Raw genomic sequence first — 23,467 nt, 5'->3', positions numbered from 1 at the left:
AGGTGTGTGTGAGACTGCACAGGAATGTGTGTGTGTGTGTGTGTGTGGATCCATCGGGACGCGCCTCCTCTCGACCTCTGATAGGCGCAGCCGAGCGTCGCATCCGCCTTTTAGGAACCTTTGAGTTCACAGGGATTCAGCTCGGACGTGTCATGGGTACAGACAACTGAAAGGACACTATTGATACACATGACTCTCTTCGGTTCTTGCCATACAGGGATAAATCTGCCGTGCTAAAAGTTTGACTACAGTCGTTTGAATCATTTTCGGTAAGTAGCCGTAATCTTTCTATTTGACCTGCTGCGATTGGATTAATGCATGACAGAGCACCCCCTTTAAAATCTGAACAAATGTAATGTTTTCATCTCTAGAAGAGTGCTTTTTTGGTGTAAAATGAATTTCATTCACACCACCTCATGATCCAAACCACAGCAGAAAGATAGTAAACATAGTAAATAACAGCGGCAGCTTGTTTGACAGCGTTGCGTCAAAACTAGAACGCTTGCATTATAATCAATTAAGCGCACGCTTGCGCTACACGCTTCTGATTATAATGGTGATTTACGTTCTAAAAATGTTAGGGATTTTAACGAAAAATAATGTTAAAAAATTGATAGAAAAAACATATTGATTGAGATGACAGAACTATTACCTTACCATATAGGCTACTACACGGTAAAATAGGCTACGTTGTATAATAATGTATAATACATAATTTTACTGTTAAATATTGTAACAATGTTTGTGGATTATAATGTATGGCTTTAAGAATGCAATATGTATATTTTATTGGTAAAAAAATTATATTTTACCAATCATTTATTTATGGGGAATGGGGCAGTCCCAGAATTCCCTTCATATTTGTTTAGAATTTAAGTTCGTTTCTTCTTATGTATGTAATCTGCTATGTAAATATGTGAGTGTTGTGAGTGATTTGTGTTGCCTTATAGGTTATTTAGTTAATGTTTCTTGCATTATTTTAGTGTTGTATGCTAGCCTGATGTGTTTTGTCTTTGTGTGAATAACACTGTGCTCTGTATTTACATTATCTTCGATTACTGTTGCTGAAGAGGCATTTTGATGAACTATAAATTATCATGTGGCCATTTATTGTCCTCCTGTTTCATTCCAGTAAATTTTACAGTGACAAACGGATTAAAATAGCTTAAATAGGTGTATATATTACCATTATATAGTTTAGTTACATATAGAAAAGTATAGTACAACTGTAAAATATCCTTTCACAAAAAGATATCAAAAAAAGTTTTTTTATATATATATATATCTCATAGTGTAGTTTGTTGCTTAACAATATACAGTAGACGTGGTTTTTACGTTTAGCCTAGATTAGTTAGGAGTGCAAAAGTAAGACACAATGCCATTTTCAAAGGTCAAACAAAATGGTCATCCTGTGAAAAGTCATCATTGATATTTTACATTATATAAGTTCAATTAAACATACAAAGGGGTTGAAATTCAGCTCACTGTAAATTGCACTCTTAAATCTGTTCATATCACACAGTGCATATTTCATATTCATATTTACACAGTGCTGGCCAAAAAAGCAAGTTACTGTGTATTCCATTTTCATTAAATGTGTGTATTTTGACGTTCTGTCAAAAGCAAGTGGTGATCTGTCATTCATTGCATTTATAAAAGGTCAGGAAGGACCCTCCCTGCCCACCCTGATATTATGCCATGTTCAATGTCATGCATTTGCACTATATTATATGGAACTAATCAGCAATGAAGCACTCTTACATCTACCAGTGTGAATACATGCACAACAATGGATCTATAATATTTCATATTAAAATATGCAGCAGGTGCATGGATGCAGCAGTGCATGTTTTTTTTTAGGAACGAGGCAGATTTTATTTGATATGGGTCGATCCCTTGGCTTGATGGAGCGTTGTGTGCAGCTTTGTGTTTGCCATGCTTGTAGGAGTGGATAATTCAGTGTGAACGTATACATTGCTTCTTTCAATTTGTTCTCTGCATATCCAATACAAATATGTAGGCTGCTTATTATACAGTATGTAATACAAAAATGTTTTGATTAATGTTTTTTGGCTCACAGTCAATGTCTAATATTGACCGACCATGAGAATCATTTCAATGACCTTTTTATGAACGTGCCCGGACTGTTGTTTTTCTCTTTCTAGAGCCGATGCTTAATATCATTTAGTTGTAATGCACCTGCGTGGGGCTGGAGAAGATAAACGACTCCATGCTCATTTACACAGTGAGATTTTTCAGCGCAGAAAATAGTCTGAAGCGCTTTTTATCTGTAGTCTGTGCAGGGGTTGTGTGAGTACAGACTCAACACAGGCAGCCAAGGACGCAACGGGAAGGAAGACTGCAAAATATTCTCACTTAGCAGGCAGTGAGAGGAAATTACTTATGAGCCAAGCTTCCTTTGATATCAGACAGGAGAAAACTTTTCAGCTGTGGTGGAAAGCCCTTTTCTTACTGGTAAAGCCCTGATGACATCACAGTGGCAGACAATTTCAGACAATGCAAAGAGAAAGTTCTGTTGTAAAGCATAGACTTGTCATTCTCTTCACCTTCAAATTCAAGAATATCATGGGAATGTTTTGCAGTATTATATGCATTAACATTAGTTGATGCTTTAGGCAACATGAACTAAAAATGAACAAATCATTTTTGTAGCATTTATTAATATAGGTGTAAATGTTAATCATATTATTATTTTTGTTGTTCATACTACCACTACTACTAATACATATTTTATGTTTAATTAATTTTATTACGTAGTTTTGATCATTTATACTTAGTATTAGATTATAAAGCTTGAAATAATGTTATCATTTATCATTTAAATGTTAAATATATATAGAGAATCTTTGGCTGTTTCTCAATTCCAACCCCTTGTTCAAATACCCACACTTGCGGACTTTGCACTTGACCACTTGACCACTTGATTACTTATATGACGTATTTCCTGTATTTGGCAAGTGTTCAATTGAGGATGAAGACCACAAGTGTGTGTAGAACTTTTCATTACCTGATGGGACACACTTAAAGTGTTGTAAAAATTCAAGTGTTTACATAGCTTTATTTTTATTTTAAATATTTTGCATTTTAAAATCAACTTCTAAATATATGTTCAGTAGTCCATGACACAATTTAATTTGGTGCTTCTAATTAAGTGATGAAAAGCAAAGTGATAGAAAAGTGTTTATTACGTTTGAAATATGGATATTTTTCTTACGAAAAATCATGGATTTGCTACAGGAGGCCTTTATTCATGCCCCGGAGCTGAGTGAGGGACGTTTTATTACGGATGCGCACACTTTATTTAACGTCTTCTGAACTGTTGACAACCAACACCTGCTTACCCCCACTGAATGGCTTGGAGGGGCCAGGACAATTTTTTATATAATTCAGATTGGATTCGTCTGAAAGAAGAAAGTCACACACAGGCAAATTTTCATTTTTGGGTGAACTAACCCTTTAATGCTGTTAAACTGTGCTAAGCCACTTTGCTGCAATACATTTAACATTGACAATGAAAAAGAGAGCTTGTCTTATTTGTCAGTGTAACCTATGTGAAAGTAGCATTCGTTACCATTAATTTCAGAGTGTAATAGCCTATGTGACCAGACGTCCCTGACCTTTTTTTTTTTTTTTTGTAACAAGATTTTTGGTTCTGTGCTGGACTTGAGCTGTCCTGCTAGTATAATATAAAAAAATACCAACAATCATAAGAGCAATCATGTAGTGATAATTTCACCAACAGAGGGGGCTGTGCGCTACACTGATTATCCTGGAAGACAGTAGTGCACTATTATCATCAGTTATAAAAAAAAACATAATTATTGTTTCAAGGTAGTTATATACTAAGAATGTTAAATTGAAGTAATAGTGTTTGTATGTACTGTATAACAGGGCCTGAACAGTGTGCAGGATGGTTTTGCACATAATTTTTAACATTACAGAGAAGTACACACTGATATGTATGTATAATAATAATTATAATAATAAACTTACAGTACAATTGCAACAGTTCTGCAATTATATTTGCAGAAAGCACATAATTGCTATTGTGGGTGGGGGCTATAATGCAAAATAATAAGCCTAATTAAAGATCCATTTCCAAAAGCACAAACATAAAATAATATTTGAAATAGTAGCCTACTGGAAACACTATATTTAATTAAACACATGAAAAATATTAAATACAATTATTAAATGTTAAATATATATATATATATATATATATATATATATATAGTGTATATTGTATGTAGATAATAACCATAACTGAGATTAATATATGATGTGAATGTATTAGTTTATGTTAACTATTGCATAATGTTGATCTAGCTTATACAAGTGTTACCAGTACTGTTTTAAAATCATATAGTACATCTGTAAAGCAATTTTCAGTGTTAAATACACTAAAGCCTATAGTCTCTTCCAGTCAGGGGCAAAGGAAATGCATTGTCTCCTGCAAACATGCATAGGAAGAATGGAATTATAGAGTGATGTGTGTCTAAAGCCCATCTGTGGACGGTCTGATTTTGTGGTGTTGCTGCAGTCTTGGTTGAAGGGACTCGGTCAGAACAATTAATTCAAGAAGAAAATGTTTAAGAAATGAAAGGGTCCTCACCAGCGTGAAAAATGCATTTGTCTTCGTTTTTAAAATCCCAGTGCCCACGCATATGATTTATCGTCCATTAGTTCTCCTGGGTTCACTTTATCTGGATGGGGGTAGTGTAACTCAAGACCATCTCACGCATAGGCTTATATGCTATTTTCTATAAATATAAACTGAAGAGATTTGCTTCATGAGCTGTTTGCAAAGCAGTGAAGCTTAGTAAATATGAGATACAGACTGTAGTAGTAGTTTGTGTTATAAAATTGATGCTCAGGCATGTTTTAATTTTCAGAAAAGGATCAGACTTCTTTTATGATCAATTAAATGTGCAGCTAATTAGCAAGTTCTAAGTGCAAGACTTTACTGAAACATTTACAGCAGTATATAGTGACTGAAAGAGTGACAGAAAGAGAAACAAGAGTGCAGAGCTGTTTTGCAATATACATTATTATCATCATCATCATTATTATTATTATTAATAGTAGTAGTAGTAGTATTTTACTTGTCCTGACTGTATGTCCACTGTAACCTCACAACAAAAGTAATATATATATATATATATATATATATATATATATGTCAATATATAATTTGTAGTTGTATTAAAATGCTTCATATATATAGGCCTATATATTTGTGACCCTCTCTGTGAAATCCAGGCTAAAGTCTCAAAATTATCATTTTGAGCCATTTATTTCACTATGATTTCAATCTTTGACATGGTCTAACTCGGTTAGTATTAAAGATATCAAGGTTACATTTTCACAGAATGTTCTTTACCTTATGAAGGATGATTTTATGTTGAAAACAGTTGATCACAAAAAAATGGCTTTAGCTGCGTTTTCACAGATGGTCACATTTTTTTTATGCAAATACATATCCACAACTGGCCTGAAACTCTCGCTCACTGGCTCTGTTCAATAATTATTCAGCCCTGTTAATAACTCTGCTTTGAAGAGTGATGGAGAAATCTGACATCTTGTTAGTTAGGGTTTGATGGATTAGCTTTACCTGTCAACCAGTTTGTGGATTCCACTCTGTCTGTGTGGATACTTTCCCTTATAGACACTTGTGACAGGAAGGCCCACATATTTGCATGTCCTCTGACCCCAAGAAACAGTTGAACACCTGATAACATGTTAGAGCCGGGGCAGGTGTTTCTCCAGATGGCCAGCCGAGAAACTGAAAGGTGTTATTTGAGACCTTCTAATGACAAGGGTATGGAATCATTTAGAGTTATATGGGTCTTTATTACTGATGTATGAGGGTGGTTTTCTGATGGCATGATGCAGGCTGCAGGAATGTCACGGGAATGTTAGATCTGGTCATTGTGGAGTGTTTTGAATCTCTTGGATCATGTTAATGGATTGCATTACATGTAATGATGTTACTGTGTGTTGTGTCTGGATTTATCTTTTCATTTACTCTTTTTGAATAGTTAAACACATGCTAGTATTATTGCTTGCAGTCACTCTGGATGTCAGGAGCATCTTTTTTCTTTAAATAATTTTGTAATACCCACAATATATCACCTTTTTACCATTGCGTGACCATCAGAGGTCTGATAAAGCGTCCCGTGTCGTAGTGGGGGAGGGGGTTCAGTGCTCCATGTGCTGATCGGACCCTCCATTACCCAGAGTGCCATCTCAATGGGTACGGTGAGGCAGAAGACAGAGCGATGGCTTCATCTGACCCCTTTGTTTCCCCTCACCATGTCGAGGAACTTGACAAAGGCTGATGGTCTTTGGATAATGACACTTCTCTTTGGGCTGAATACATAACAAACGCTGTTCATCGGGGCGTAAGGGAGAATCCCTCAACGCTGTGCATTACTTATGCTCTTTTTGAATTATTTAGCAAAGTTTGTTTAGCGTTAACTGCATGAGTGACCAGGCAAAGATCATTATCACTGAGTCAGTGCTATTCGGCCTGAGGCTCCCGGCGCTCTTAATGCATCTGTTATTTTTGCATGTTATGCCCTATTATTCCATTATTTTCATTTTCAAGTCTTTTTAGCTTTACGACATGATATATGTATTTTTTTAGGTAAGTCACTATGGAGAATATTCTGGTCAGAGAGGACTATGTAAAACTGTGTGGTGTTAAGGAGCTTTTGGCAGATTTTGATGCTAATTAGCTGCTCTTGAACCCCATTTGAATGCTTTACTGAACAGATGTATCCGATTTGTCTTACGGAGGCCTTTTTGCACCCTGTAGTGAAGCTGCTGCCATCTTTTGTCTGTGTATGAAGATTTATATGTAGTCTGTTAATACACTTTGTAACAGGATTTGAACAACAAGGCTCATTCACCTCAGTCAGTGTGTAGTTCAATATCAGTGTAATGAGATATATTTTGAAATGTATTTATTATGAAATCAAGCATTTCATTCAGCACTTCATTCATTCATTTATTATTCAACAGAGACCGATTAACCTGATCAAAAGTGACAGTACAGACTTTTAAATGCTGTGCTTTTGAACTTTCTGTTCATCGAAGAATCCTGAAAAAAATAATACTATTATTATTTTCTTAAGCAGCAAATCAGCATTAGAAGGATTTCTGAAGGATCATGTGACACTGGAGACTAGAGTAATAAAATTCAGCTTTGTCATCACAGGAATAAATTGCAATTTAATATATTCAAATAGAAAAATGGCATTGTAATATTTCACAATATTACTGGTTTTACTGTATTTTTGATCAAATAAATGGAGCCTATGATGAGGCTTGTTTGTTTAAAAAAAGTCTTAATAACCCCAAACCATTGACCAGTAATATATAGTAATATAGATATATATTTCAATGCCATAAAACATTTAAACGAATCTGTAAAACTGTATTATTATTATTATTATTACATGTTTAACATTCATTTTCAGGTTTTATAGGATTTTCTGTTCGGCTTGATCATGATATTGCATTTAATACCGTAAATTAAACTACATCAACCTAGAAATAAAATAAATTTAGGTTTACATACAAAAGAATTAAACATTAAGAAGGATTCAGCAGAAGGAGATTGTTGTACTTCCTCACAAAGTGATTGCAGTCCTTTTTCTCAGGGACGCTATACGTCCTGTATATTTCTGAATGAGTGTCATAATCTTGTTTGTTTGTGACTGGAAGAAATGTAGATTCTCCCCTCTTATGTGTTACAGTATAGTGGTTAAAGAAAAATAAATAAAAAAATAAAATAAATGCTGCTTAAAGTTAAAAAGTAATATGCTGCTATTTTTGCCATTTCGCTTTGAACTCCATATGTATGCAGTCTATCTTGGTGTTGTCTTGTAGGGTACATTTCTCCCTCCTCAGCATCAGCAGCAGATACTATCTCAGCATGCCTCCAGAGCTTTTCCATTTCCTTTGAAGTTTTTTTCTTTCCATGAGAATGCTTGGCTGGATTCTTGCAGATAATTCACATTGCAAGAATTTACAGTGCTTTTAACCTGATGCTTAATAACTTGAACATTTGGACTGGAAAAAAAATGGTATACATTGATTTGTATATTCTGTTTTTTTAGTTGATGTTCTTTGATATTACTCAATGACATTTTAAAATTTGAGGTGAATGTCCTTATTGTCATTCCTTGTAAATACAATCCTGTCATCCCACTTTCACTGCAGACATGAGCTTCAAAACCCCAAGCCTAATTGTAGAGGTTTTTCACTGGTATGTTTTTGATTGCCATCTCAAACCTTTCATGTTTACACAACAACAACAAAACATTCTTCATGGGTGGATGCTTTCCACAGGTTGTCTGTTTTGCAAAAACATAGGCATATACTTTTTTGATTCATCTTATTCCATTCATTTAGACCTTGAACAGACATAGTGGTGTTATGTTTGGGCAATTTATGTTACTAATGTTCTTTGACATGGTATGTTGACTGAATCACAAGCTCCTCCAATGTCAGGTGATCTGAAATATTTCATTTCAATGATGTCTGAACTGAAGATGTTTACATGTAAACATGCACAAAAGCCTCATAGTTGAGAGCAGAGCGTGTTTTGCCCCATCTGATTAATCTCAGTCACACTCTGTCCGTGATCACGAAGTGTAAATGTCTTGTTGGGAGAATGTGAGGTTTTGCCATCTGAGCCCCAAAGACAAAAGAGGGAGCAAATCCTTTCATGAACATTCCTAATTAGCCCCCGTTTGCCCTCTTATCCTGTTATGGTTTTGCTGGCCCAAAGTTCAAGGGAATCAAACTTACCCCACCCACTTGGTTTTCTACAGCTGCCACAAGGATATTTTATCCCTTCTTCAGTCTGACCCCCCCACATACACACACCAAGACATTATTGTATCTGCCCTACCCTACAAAGAGCTTAAGTCTTTTTCCTAGTTTCAAGAAGCGGAGTCACCGAACCCAAAGAGAGAAGATATACTATTGCAGAGGTCATATGACCTAGCAGAATCAGTTAATCCCAAATCTACAGGAGCAAAACAGATGAATCAATAACTTGTTGAGAAAACATATCACAATAGAAAAAGATTATTAAAGGGCTAGTTCACCCAAAACTAAAAATTCTGTTATTATTTACTCACCAGGGTTATCATAGTTAACTAAATCTAAGGCTGAAACTAAAATTAAAACCATAAGAAAATCATTACTTGAAATAAAATAAAATAAAATAAACATTAACGGAAGTACAGTAAAATATAAAAAGACAGCATTTCGTATTTTAATTGTTTAACTAGATATTTTAAAATAACTAAAACTAAAATAGAAATAAAATTAACACAAACAATATAGACATTATATATAAGCATGCAGTGAGACCCTTTGTTAAATAAAAATTAATATTTAATAAATACTTTTTAAGAAATAATAATAAAAGATCATATCAAACTACAATTTTTTTTTTATTTACTTTTTAAAATTATTTATTGGTGCTTTCTTCTGGATTATTACATTAGGACAGTTGTATGACTGACATTTTGACTTCATGTCCACCCAAAAATATTAAAATGTTGTATGAATGAAAATGTATTCCCCCAAACTTAAGCATGCAGCATATGGCACGTTGTGTCATATTAATATTGTTCCAACAGTGATCATTTTAAACAGAGACTCAGCATTGTGAAGCTGATTTTCCATTGTGTTATTCTGCGCTACAGTACATTGGATCTTTGAATGTGTCAGGAGACTGAAGAGGGGATTAAAAATTATACAGCTGAACTGGACCACTTCAAACGAATAGTGCCGGATTAGTGTGTGTGTGTGTGTGTGTGCTTGTAGGATTTCAATTAGTTGGTGTGTGATTCTGATCCAACGTGACTCCTTTGGTTTTGGCTGGGTGCACTATAGGGCAGAAGCATTGCTCGATGCCATTTGGCTTTGTTGAGATGGCATTGTGCTCTCTCAAATGAATGGAGATGTGCAGCTTCATCTGTGTTATTGTCCATTCTTGTTGTATTGTGGCTTTCCAAGGAATTTAGCTTCACAATAAACAGTTTTGAATATGTCATGCAATATTTTCTATTCATGGCATAGATAAGGATTGTGATATTGTCCTATGTAATATCAACCTCTTGTATAATGCACTTTCTAGTATAATGTTTTCCTTCTAGATAGAAAGAAGAAGAAATACTGAGATTCAGGTGTTTGTAGAAGACTGGAAAAGACTTGCAGCTTGTGGCTTCTTCGCCGTTCTTCTCCTTTCACTTCTCAAACCTGTGCGAAATCTGGTCCAACAAGTTTTGGAAGTCACAAGAGAGGCTTTGCATTTCTTTCCCTCCATTAATGGGAGCGACTGCCATTCACAGGGCGATTCACAACCCAGAGTATCGTGTTTCTGACCTGAGTTAGTCTTACTCACCTGGCAGTGGCTCAGGCAGGAACTCCAGGGCCCTTGACCTGCTGGGAGCCTCTTTCCTCCACCCTGCTGGGTCTGAGTCAGCCAGTGACCTGCAGTAATGAGATGACATGAATGTGACTGGATGTGTCATGCTGTACAAAGAGGAAACCAGGCTTTCAGAGAGTCATTCTTGCATGGTGTATTACAGGTGCTGAACACTAAAATAAGCACTTTTGCTTTAAAAGTAGCGTAAAACATGCAGTCAAATGAGTAATGTTGCATGTTTTGGAGTGAATTGTTCTCTTTTTTTCAACAATGGCTCAGCCAAAACATCAGAAATTGCATTTAAGCATTTCTTACAAAATAGACCAAATAATCTAAACTTTACTATCCACATTATTTGTACAGCTCTATGCAATAAAGTGATCAAAAGTGATAGTAAAAGCTTTCTATTTTAAATAAATACTGTTCTGTAAATATTAAGCATCACGGCTGTTTTCAACATTGATAATAATTAGAAATATTTCTTGAGCAGCAAATCTGCATATTAGTATGATTTCTGAAGGAGCATGTGACACTGAAAACTGTTGTAATTACTGCTGAAAAATCAGCTTTTATTTCCATCACAGGAATCAATTAGGCCCTACATTAAAATATATTCAAATAGAAAACGGGTGTATTGAATTGTAATAATATTTCACAATATTGCTGTTTTTACTGTATTTCTGATTAAATGAATTCAGTCTTTCTGAGCATAAAAGATTTAAAAAATAATACTTTTAAACGGTAGTATATTTCAACAAATTCAACAAAGTCTCATTTGTTTCTATTATTTCATTTTAGCAGAACACATCTGAGACTGAAAGTATATACTTAAAGGAATAGTTCACACAAAAATGAAAATTTTGTCATCAGTTACTCTCTTTTTTATGTTGAACATAAAAGAAGATATTTTGAAGAATGCTGGTAATCAAACAGTATCCACAGTAATTCTTACCCTGCTGTGGAAGTCAATGGGTACCATCAACTGTTTGAATCTTCAAAATATCTGCTTTTGTGTTCGACATAAGAAAGAAACTTATACCGGTTTGGAACGACACGAGGGTGAGTAAATGATGAAAAAATTTTTGGGTGAACTATTCCTTTAAATGAAGTACTGTATAAAAGAAAACATTTGTTGTAGTTGTAAATTAATGTAGTACAGTATACAGATGTGTTAATATCACAGATGAATGCACATGGACATTGTAGAGACAGGAAGTTAAGACAATTTTATGTAAAATGTTGTTTAATCTCATTGAAAGAGGATGCCTAAATGTACCAGTGGTGGTATATGGACACATATTTATCTCTCCTTAGTGACTTTTGCCTGAAAAACATTTGCATTAAGAGGGTCAGAGATGCCTTGGAAGCAGTACAAACAAAATCAAGTAAGTGCAAAAGGCCATTTTGCTTCTGAACCAGGTTCATGTTGTGCTAAAGTGTTTGCTCTCCAGTTATGCTTTAATGCAGCATGATCCTCTTCAACACTCTCCAAACAACAGAATAGTCTGCTTAAACAAACCGACAACCGCAGTTTCCATTTTCCAGAGCGACTCGCAGGCGTGTAGGCTTTGATGACAGCTATTGCTCATGGCAGGCACCTGGCACAGCTTTAGAGGAGATGGGGCACTGAAGTTCAACCTCAGGCACTTCCTGATTGGTCTGGAAGGTTGCCTTTGAATGTCAGAGTAATTATTATGTGCCTTGTTTGGAAACTGAAGTATTTAAATTAAAGTTTGACTGGCATGTTGCAGTTGCCATTATTGTGATTAGAATTTCAACTTTTGAAATGAAATTATTAAAATAATTATGAAGAAAAGTCTGCTGGACTGCAAGTGCCACACAAATGTACGTTAATATATTTTAAAATGTAATTTATTCCTGTGAAGGCGAATCTGAATTTTCAGCAGCCATTACTCCAGTCTTCAGTGTCACATGATCCTTCAGAAATAATTCTCAAAAACTATTCATTTTTAATTTTTCATACAGTTGTGCTGCTTTTTTTTGTGGTAATGTGGAAATGTTTTTCCTCCGGGTTCTTTGATTAATAATGTACAAAAGAACAGTATTTATTTGAAATAGAAACCTTTTGTTACATTATAACTGTATTTACTGTCCCCTTTGATCAATTTAATGAATTGAAAATATTTAAAGAAAAGGTCTTATTTACTCCAGACTTTTGAACAGTAGTGTATGCACGTATACATTTATGTCTCAGTCCTTCACTGTTGTTGGTGATCTCTTATCAACCATGTTCTCAGAGTTGTGGCCTGGACAGCTGTTGCTTGATATTCTTGGACATTAGACTCCCAAATAACAAATAAAGCTGAATAAGATGACTCTGGTCTGAGGACACCTGTGTGTTGAAACTAAATCCATGTTTTCTTATCAGTAGGATGTCTCTTTGTTACTCTAGGCTTTCCTTACTGAACTTATTCCCTCTTCATGTCACAGTCTCATACTGGGGTGATTTTATCAGAGATTCAGATTATTTCACCTGCAGGCATTCTCTATCTAGGCTAAAAATTGGCTATTTAAGTGTAGATTTTTTTAGTTGGCCAGATAATATATTTAGCATATATATCTATCTTTATAGTTAGATATAGTAGATATAGTTAATAGATACACTAGATATATTTTACCAAAAAATGTAAATAGTTTACTTCAAGCATATTTTTTTCTTTTGTGAAACAGAGAGCAGTTTTTTGTGCTGCTCTGTTCCATAAAATTAAAGTGAAAGCAGAGGCTGTCAAACTCCCAAAAGATAAGACATCGAAATAAAAGTAACATTAATTGTTACTTTTATTTTCCATATCTATTGTGGACTTGATTTATAGTGCATGTTTTTCATTTTTCTATCTTTATTTATTTATTTATTTTAATTTTTTTGGAGCTTGACTGGCCCTGATCTTACATTTGCTTTCATTGTTTAAAAAAGAGCAGCATGAACACTTATCACCTTTTGTGTTCTTCTGAAGAAAAAAGTTTTACAGGTTTGGAACAACATATGAGGGTGAATAAATGATGACAGAACTTCCATTTCTGGGTGGACTATCCCTGTAATCTTTTCTTTTGTAGAAACTTCAATTGCACAAATGAGTCATTAAGTTAATTACTTTTAATTCATCATAACACCTGGCTTTTTAATTTAAAGATTTATCACCATACATCTGCATCTGTTATCTCTGTTCAGCATCCACGTGAATCACATTTCCACGTGTTAAATTCGTACTAATATAATACTGAAAGCCCAGGGGAAAATCCAATTCATTATCTTCAGACTTAACTTATTATAGAGGTCACCACATTTATCAAAGGTGTGTCAAAACATACTTAAATTGTTTGTTGACATTCCCAGTTGACGAACAGCTTGTGGGACCAATCTGCAGCTAAAAACGAAAACCGATATGTACTTCTGTGCTCCTTTTCAATACCGCCTTTTAGACCTTCAGCGGTGAAAAGGATCACTTTGAGGAAACCTGATGCTCTCTAACATGGCTGTGCTGTGCCACTCTACATTGTCTGAAAGGTCAGGAGCTACACAGCAACAGGAGCTCAAGGCTGCCCAGTGTCAGTCTGTTTAATCATTTTTCTGAAACCAGCATGGCTAACACAATAAACATGAGGAAATCTGTTTTTCCCACCTTAGACGGGAAAACCATTAAAATCCTACTGGACATGTATAACTTTAGGGACTCTTATCAGTTACTCTCTTTAATAGTAGTCTATACTAATACATAAATTGCACTGATTTGTATCGACTTTGAATGGATGCAGAGGAAAAAAAAGAAAATTGATTACTATTATTATTATTATTTTAGTTTTTATATAAAATACAGTTCTAAGGGTTTTGGTTTTTACACATCTGTGTTCACAGAGATATGCTGGGATTGTTGCCCTTGATTAAATGGGAATTACTTGCTAAATCAAAGGAAGGTCTAATCCTTATTAATGAACCACAGAAAGTACCAAAAATTGGCTATGCTTTGAAGATGTGCTTTCTTGCCTTCCAGGTTCAGATTTTTGTAAGTGAATGAACTGATGGAGATGGGAAAAAAATGAAAAATGGCTACTTTGCTGCTGTTTGTCTTCATTTAATATTATTTAATATTAATATTAAGCTGTTTTGGTCTGGTATGCTGTAAATTTTAAACAAATATCTCATGAAAAGAGTGCTCTGATTCGCTGATATACCTGATGACTAAAATATAATCTCATAAACTTTACAGGGGTTCTTCTTTACAAGAAGAGTGGGGTCCATTTCAAACTGTTTTTTGGTTGAAGGATATTTTTTACTTCATGTTGAAAGTAAATTGAATAGCTTTCCATGCTAGGATTTATGAGTCAGCTTTTTTTCCCCATAGGGAATTAAATTTGTGAGTTGTAAACAAAGTTAGAGAAATTGATTCACCAAAATGAATGGATTAATTACTGTCCGGCTCGCCATCTGACTTGCTGAAGAAAGCACACAAAGCGGTTTGGTCAAGCACTTCTGAAAAATGTGTAATCTGCCCCAGCTTTCGTTTCAGTAATGTTAACCACAGAGCTTTATGTTTAAGCCAAGTGCTTTTCTCCAGGCTTATTTTAGTCTATCAGACGGATTTTTGTTGAACAAGTATCGTTCCAAAAAAGCACCATAGATACTTCTCATTTTTCAACCTTTGTAATAAAGTAATAAGCCCCGTGAAGACGTGGTTTACAGTGAATTTATAACAGCTAAAGCGGAAGCGAAGCTGTTATAAATTCACTGTAAACCACGTCTTCACGGGGCTTATTGCTTTTATAAAACGGTTATTCCAAATACGTAGTAAGGTTTCACAGAATAAAACAGAGCAAATAAAGTGTAATGATATTAATAAAAACAGTAATCTTCCACCAAACAATGTAGTTCCTCAGAATCAGTAGTGGTTCCAACAAAGTGGTTGCTGAGCAACACACAGACGTAAACAAAGGTGTATGTTTGTAGTGTAATTTACAACAGCTTCAAACGCGGCTCAACCAATCAGAATCAAGGACCCGAACTATCCGTTTTATTAATTTTATTTTATTTTATTTTATTTAAATAAATGTGCATAGTGAAAATTAAATTTGATTATTTTGTACTTTTAAGTAAAAATGTTAAACATTATTTTTTAAGGCAAATGTTAATAGAATCTATTAAAAATATGCCACATGAACATTCTGTTCCATTAAATTTGATCACATTTAATAGACTATAAATATATAACTATCCATTTTGTGGTGTTCGTCAAAGATGTCATTGTGAGCATGGCATTCAGTAATTGAAAACAATAGATGAGTGTTTGTTCTGCTGCCAACAAAGCGAACGGCTAAGAGGGTCACTGTTGCTGAGGGTCAGGACATTGGCAGACTGCTGACATTGTCATTGATATAATGAAGCACTTGCTGGAATAACAAGCATGCCTCTTTGTGTCCGGTGTTCTGGAGAGGGATAACACTGCTTTTGAACTGCTTTAATCCTATAGAGTTTCCTTTCTATCTTCAGCAGATGTCTCTTTAATCCCTTGTTAAACTTTATTTATTTGGTGCCTATAGTTAAGTTGTTTCGTATGGCCCTGGTTGTATGTTTTTTAATAAATGGTTATTTTGTTTCTTTAGGTGCCGTGTTGGATCTGGGTCCCTGCTCATGTGAGTTTTCCTCCAGCTATGGAACCCTGGCCTCTCATGGCCTGGGGCCTAATGCTGACCGCCATCATCAAAGCGGTTCAATCGAGGGACTTCACAGAAAAAGATATTATTTTTCTCCATCCCTCAAGTAAGTATTTCTTCTTAGATTCTGCCAAAGTCTTGAAAATGAAATGGATATAATCCATGTTTTTCCTGGGTCATCTGGAAGATCAAAAGGGTCAGACATCAGTTGTCAGTCATGACTTCTATAGATCCTTTAAAGGCTGGTGTGGAGCTGCTAGACCTTCAGGCTCTGAATGCAGATTTATTCCAAATATGGTGTTCTAGATTTTATATTGTGTCCTAATAGTTGGCCTTCCAGGATGTATCAGTGGTTGAGCACCAAGCCAGTGATCCATAGCTAAACTCAGCGTCTCAGCTGACACACCAGCTGTGTTAAGATCCCCCACCCTGACACTCATGGATTGCCCACCATCCCTGCTGATGCTAAATCAATTGTTTAGAGCATGTGGCATTGGCCATGGCGCCATGGGTCAGTGTAGCCTTTTCTGCCTTTTTTGCTTCTTTGGGCCTCATTTGATTTTTGCCTTGAAATGCTTAAAATGGCTGTTACGCTCATCAAATATATAGGTAAATTTTTCTAATAACATTCATCAAGAAATTAACAAAAATGAATGCATTATGTCATTTTAACAATATCCAAACAAATACTTAAACTATTGTTCAAAAGTTTGGTGTTGGTAAGTTTATTGTAATGTTTTTGAAAGAAGTCTCTTATTCTCACCAAGACTGTATTTATTTGAAAATACAATAAAAAAAAGTACCATTACGAAATATTATTACAATTTAAAATAATTGTTTTCTACTTGAATATATTAGTGTTTAAAATAGCTGGGCTGATATATTTTTGTGGAAACCAAGATACATTTTTTCCAGGATTCTTTGATGAATAGAAATGAATTAATGTATTTACTTTTGATCCATTGATCAGTCTTTGACTTAAAACATATATAGATATATTTGGATATATACAAATATAAGTTGTATAATACAGTGCATATATACAACTTACATATAAATAAATACTTTAGATATATATATATGAATGTACTGATATTCTATGCATTACATGTTTGTCAATGACTTATATTGATAGTTACAATAATTTGTTACCAGTTCCTATTTAAATATGTGATATCTCAGAATCAATTGGTTACATGTGGTAATGTTCAAGTACAATTTGGCTATAATGAAAGAGACTAGAGGTTGGTTTCAGTTCTGTTGAGAGAATTAATCTCTGAGAGAGAGAGAGAGAGAGAGAGAGAGAGAGAGAGAGGTTAAAACAAATCAGTTCTTATGAGATCCCAAAATAGTTGTGTACCAGCAGCGATTTTGTGACCTGTTGATGTCTAGCTGTTGCATATTGATGTAGAGGGTTTATTATGATGATGGAGTTCATTTTGTTTCATCACTGCAGATGGCAAGTGTGGATTTACAACCCCATGATATCATTCAGAAAACAAAACACACTCCAGCTACTTAGTGTAGTGAAGACTACTTTACAATGAGTGTTTACATGCACAACAAAACGCTGGTGACTATCAAAAATCAGCTCATTATAAAAGCTGGAAAAACTCAAAAGCATGTTTGCAATGGATTATGTTACAAATTGTTTTGTTTGCTTCTTTTTTGACATCAAAAGTTAAACAAACACCCACACAAGACATGCATATTGAATTAGCTGGGGGGGAAATGTATAATTTTATAATGACATAGACACCCGATGGTTGTAAATGTGTCTTTAAATGTTTTGCTGTTGTTTTAACTAAAATGTTTCTCTCACCTCTATAAGTCTGTGCTGTATCTAAGATAGGTTATAGTCAGTTGTATCATTGTATTAATTATTGAGTTATCACTTTCATAAGAGTCACAAGAATTTGGGGGAGTTTACAGTAAAAGTGTAGGTCAAAAATAATAACTATACTAAGCTCTGTTTGCATATACAGAGCTATTTAGAGACTTCAGAAGTAATAACACATCAGGGCTGTCCGGATGAATGAATGGTCGGTTTAAAATGGTCACTTGATCAGATTCTTAAATGTTTGCTGGGTGAGGTCAACAAAAGTTTTTTCTTCTTAAAACTTTAAAACAAAAAAGAGGCTGATGTTTCTGTTTCATGTGAGCTGTATAATCTGATTGAGGAGCTCCAGAAAGAGAAAAAGCACACTGTATTCCCAAGAGCTTTTTTCACTTAAGAAATGACAGCAAAATGCTGGTGAAAGAGCACTTGATTAGATTAGATTAGTCTCGGTCTGTATGGCAGATGTTCCTGATGATGAAATTGATATAGGTACATAAAACATTTCTCTGAGTGTGATTTATTTAAAAATGCAATACATTTAATTTCATTTAATCTGTAAACACAGAGTGTGAATCATAATGTCAGATGAAAATGTTTGACTTGCGCCATAGAAAAAGAAAAACAAATTGTGATATTTAGCATCACTATACTGATATTCTTACTGCAAGAATCAATAGTTTTTACTTACTTTTTCAAATGAATGTTTTCTGGGGGAAAAGAAGCTTAATGTACTGTAACATTATGCCAACACAATTAATTGAAAGGAAAAAAATATTCTGTGCTGTTCTTTTAAACATTCTATTCATCAAAGAATCTAAAAAAAAGTATTACGCTATCCGCAAATAATATAAAGCAGCACAACTGTTTTCAACAATGAAAATAATAGGAAATGTTTTATACGCAACTAATCATGATTTCAAGAATGATTTCTGAAGACTAGAGTAATAGCTTCTGAAATTCATCTTTGCTATCACAGGAATAAATTACATTTTAAAATATAATAATAAAAAAATAATTTTAATTTTAATTTGTAATAATATTTCATTTTTTATATTACTGTTTATAATGTACTAAAATAAAATATATTATTAAAAATATATTTTTTAAATGAATTAATACAATTAATAAAATAAAAAGTGCCATCTCGGCGAGAATAAGAGACTTTCAAAAACAAACAATAACAACAACAAAAAAGTTTTGTTCCACATAATAATTATGCAAGTTTATCAGTTTCACCAAGAGTTTTGCCATTACCAATAATTTCCATTCTGTTAACATTGATTATTATACGTTTTTCCCCAGCAACTCCATATCCAGGAGGATTTAAATGTTTTACTTGTGAAGATGCACCTGACAACTATGAATGCAACCGCTGGGCTGCAGATCTCTACTGTCCACGAGGTACCAACATCTCCATTACGTCTCTCTTATTACAGAGCAGTCTGAATTCCTTTGACAGACCCATAATTTCACTGTCTTGCACTGTTTATCTTGAAACAAAAGTATTTTTGTCATTCTGTGAAACAACAACCAAAAAGCCCTGGCTTTTTTTTTTTTTTTTTAAATAAGGCAATCAGTGATGGTGCATTTAAATAGTCACAGCACAGTGCTGTTGAAGTGCATTCAGTGAATGCTCAGAGAATAATTGAATAAGATGCAGCTGGGTCAGTATGTTTCAGGTCCGGCTTTGCTCACAGGTTGCTCCATATATGTATTCAGTTCATGTTTTTGCCATGAATAGCCTCCCATATAAGGAGTCCTGTGCTGTGTCGGGTCTGATTTACAGCAGTGTGTTAATGGCTCAGGAGCTGTAACCCCTTACACTCATTCCTTCAGTAAAGCGCATGCTGCTGCAGAACATCTGCACATTTGCAGGGAATGTATGTATTTCCAGGAATGCTGAAATATGGTTGTGTTCAGTGTTTCCACATAGTTCTTAAATATGGTGCAATATTGTGTTATTGTAAGACTCGCACTTCAAGGGCACTTATTAAAGATTTTTAAAGTGGCTGAGGGCAAGTTCTGCAATATCCGGTGCAAAAAAATCCCTAGAGGAATATTGCTTTTTCACTGAAATCTGACTCCTTTATTAGTCAGAATTTAAAGCTGTCTTTTGTGATGTATACAGTATGTCCTTGAGAAAAGTAAGTAAAGCCCCTTTGTAACTTTTAGAGAGCAGATATTGCTACACACAACATAAGATGAGCTGGGATGGAAACACAGTGTCAGTGACAAAGCGTTGTGTGGCGCTGGAAGACTGTTTTGAAACAGGGTGCTCTGAGATGGACCATGAAGGAAACAAGGTGAGATGCAACTCACATCACACATCAAGTAACTTTTGTTTCAGACCAAACATGTCGTTTGTGTTTTGCTCGCCCTGCTGAAATCCATCCACGTTTATCTTCTCATCTCACTTTACAAAGTCCACTTGAAGTGATCTTAAAGAAAACCCGTCGAGTGGTTGAGAAACACATCTGTGAACGGCTCTGCCGCCTGTAGGATATGGCTCAGTCAGCGACACTAAACTCAGCTCTTTAGTTAATCCATTTATCCTCTCAAGTGATTTCGCTGCAGATGAGATAAAGTTGTGAGTTATGCTGCCATCTCTCAGTAATCCTTCTTTGAGTAATCCTTGCTGAAAGGTGCGCCCGGTCACTCCCTGAACTCTTTGTGTCTTACCTTTTACCTCTAGCACAGGACAGGAGTTATGCAGAGGGCAGGGGGCAGATGTGAGAAGGCCAGATTGAGAGATAAATGCGGTGTAAAGATGCCACAGCTACACTAAAAGGGAAAATTTAGAAGCCGAAGGTTCATTCTTAGGTTAAAAAAGGCTTAATTTATTTGTGTTTGTCTGAAGTTATTTTTTTCTCTGTAGGTAAACTTTAAATAATGACGGTTTACTGTTTATGTTCAGACAGGTGATGTTGAGCCTTTTATTACAGTGCAGCACTGTACTGACATTCTGGCCTAATCTGAAGTATGGTATTGAACTTCAGCAACTGATTCAGCCCAAAACACTTAACACCAACTTTGTTTTGTAGAAAAAAAAAATTTCTAAAGAGGGCTGTAAATTAAGAAATTTGAGATTCAAATTTGTCCCATCTCCAAAGGCCAAGTTGATTAGTTCACTCCAGAATTAAAATTTCCTGATGATTTACTTGCCCCCCCCCCACCCCCCCCCCATGTCATCCAAGATGTTCATGTCTTTCATTTCAGGAAAACATTTCAGGATTTTTTCTTCATATAGTGGACTTAAATGGGGACCAACGGGTTGAAGGTCCAAATTGCAGTTTCAGTGCAGCTTCAAAGGATTCTACACGATCCCAACCGAGGAATAAGGGTCTTATCTAGCGAAACAATCGGTCATTTTCTAAAAAAATAAAATAAAATGAAAATTTATATACTTTTAAACCACAAATGCTCATCTTGCACTAGCTCTGCGATGTGTGTCCATGACTTCACGCATTAGGTGAATCATTTGTCGACAAAACTGAAGAAAGTATAGAATATATAAGAAGTGAAGAAGAAATATATACACAAATAGATAATTTTTTCATAAAAAGTATTCATTTGTGGCCATGTTTTATTATTTTGTTCCCTCGTTTTAGTTAAATCATGGCCAGTATATGCACTAATTCGTCCCCTTGTTTTAATTTAGTTAAATTGTGGCAACAAATTAATAAGTTGTTACAATATATTTTTCATTTGTGGCCACATTATTTTGTTTTTCCCCCACTTGTCATGTGCAAGGCTTAGTAGCTTATTACCGGAGTGATTGTTTTTCATTTAACACTTTTGTAAATGATCACTTTCTTAATCTCTGATTATTGTTTATTTTTCTCTATGCAGGTGTGCACATCCTGTTGTGAGGGGAACATCTGCAACATGCCCCTCCCCCGAAACGAGACTGATGCCATCTTTGCTACCACGTCTCCTATTAACGACAGCATTCGACCAGCACAGAGTCCCACGCTGCTGCTCTCTGTCTGTATCATCAGCCTGACGCTCCACAGTATTAACTGAGACAATCATCCAGAGTGGAATAAATCTTAAAGGTATAGTTCACCCAAAAATGAAAATTTGATGTTTATCTGCTTACCCCCAGGGCATCCAAGATGTAGGTGACTTTGTTTCTTCAGTAGAGCACTGTCCTGAACTGTCCTGAGCGCGTCCTCGACAGTTCAGATATTGCAATGCATCAGAGGAAAAAAATTATATAAATACTGTTCAGTTTCTTTCACAGACCAATCGTTTCGTCTTTACACATCAATGTATCGTAGGGTTTCATTTGGTTTTGTCTGTGTATGTTTTTTTTTTACTCTCAAAGCCATGATTCCCATTCACCTTTATTTTGTTTTTCCCCCACTTGTCATGTGCAAGGCTTAGTAGCTTATTACCGGAGTGATTGTTTTTCATTTAACACTTTTGTAAATGATCACTTTCTTAATCTCTGATTATTGTTTATTTTTCTCTATGCAGGTGTGCACATCCTGTTGTGAGGGGAACATCTGCAACATGCCCCTCCCCCGAAACGAGACTGATGCCATCTTTGCTACCACGTCTCCTATTAACGACAGCATTCGACCAGCACAGAGTCCCACGCTGCTGCTCTCTGTCTGTATCATCAGCCTGACGCTCCACAGTATTAACTGAGACAATCATCCAGAGTGGAATAAATCTTAAAGGTATAGTTCACCCAAAAATGAAAATTTGATGTTTATCTGCTTACCCCCAGGGCATCCAAGATGTAGGTGACTTTGTTTCTTCAGTAGAGCACTGTCCTGAACTGTCCTGAGCTCGACAGCCGGCGCGTGACGCGTCGAGGACGCGCTCAGGACAGTTCAGATATTGCAATGCATCAGAGGAAAAAAATTATATAAATACTGTTCAGTTTCTTTCACAGACCGATCGTTTCGTCTTTACACATCAATGTATCGTAGGGTTTCATTTGGTTTTGTCTGTGTATGTTTTTTTTTTACTCTCAAAGCCATGATTCCCATTCACCTCCATTATAAGACTGACAGACTGCAACGGTTTGTGTTAAAAATCTTCGTTTGTGTTCTACTGAAGAAACAAAGTCACCTACATCTTGGATGCCCTGGGGGTAAGCAGATAAACATCACTTTTTTTTTTTTGGGTGAACTACCCAAACTACCCTTTAACAGCAGTAATTTAGGAAACCATTTACTCGTGCCAGGCAGCTGTGAGCTTTACCTTTCTCAAAATGAAGTGTTAGTTCTTGGACTTTTTATTTCCTATGAATACATTTTTATGAATCATATACTGATGTTTGGTTTCGTTCAAGCTGAGTGGACTTGTCTAATAGTCAGTTTTTCGTGATGGATGTGGGATGGGGATATTTATGGCAAAACTGACACAAACCTGCACATTTTTTGTTTTGTGTTTTATACGTTTGTATAGATATATTTATTTTTTTATCATCCATTTTTTTAGGAAGCTAACTGTTGGCTGTAGGTATGAACATA

At 35.2% G+C, this 23,467-nt stretch overlaps 1 protein-coding gene across 1 annotated transcript; it reads left to right on the top strand.

The window, feature by feature from the left end:
• Positions 1-133: 133 nt before the first annotated feature.
• LOC107723655 (ly6/PLAUR domain-containing protein 6-like) lies at positions 134-22,081 on the top strand. The gene is made up of 5 exons (XM_016532361.1): positions 134-269; positions 16,091-16,247; positions 19,284-19,382; positions 20,154-20,284; positions 21,831-22,081. Exons 2-5 carry the CDS (start codon positions 16,139-16,141, stop codon positions 22,002-22,004), a joined length of 513 nt encoding a protein of 170 aa, XP_016387847.1. The 5' UTR covers positions 134-269; positions 16,091-16,138; the 3' UTR covers positions 22,005-22,081.
• Positions 22,082-23,467: the final 1,386 nt, after the last annotated feature.

The sequence above is a fragment of the Sinocyclocheilus rhinocerous genome, unplaced genomic scaffold (assembly GCF_001515625.1).
Source record: "Sinocyclocheilus rhinocerous isolate Xijiao unplaced genomic scaffold, SAMN03320098_v1.1 scaffold755, whole genome shotgun sequence".
In the NCBI taxonomy this organism is placed as follows: Eukaryota; Metazoa; Chordata; class Actinopteri; order Cypriniformes; family Cyprinidae; genus Sinocyclocheilus; species Sinocyclocheilus rhinocerous.
The sequence above is the reverse complement of the archived record's forward strand: the minus strand, read 5'-3'. Positions and strand labels throughout refer to the sequence as shown.

Excerpts from the sequence above, each read along its gene's own strand:
- LOC107723655 (XM_016532361.1), top strand. The coding sequence starts at position 16,139 with ATGGAACCCTGGCCTCTCATGGCCTGGGGCCTAATGCTGACCGCCATC. Across the intron at positions 16,248-19,283 it reads TATTTTTCTCCATCCCTCAA|CAACTCCATATCCAGGAGGA; the intron begins GTAAGTATTTCT and ends GTTTTTCCCCAG. Across the intron at positions 20,285-21,830 it reads TGGACCATGAAGGAAACAAG|GTGTGCACATCCTGTTGTGA; the intron begins GTGAGATGCAAC and ends TTCTCTATGCAG.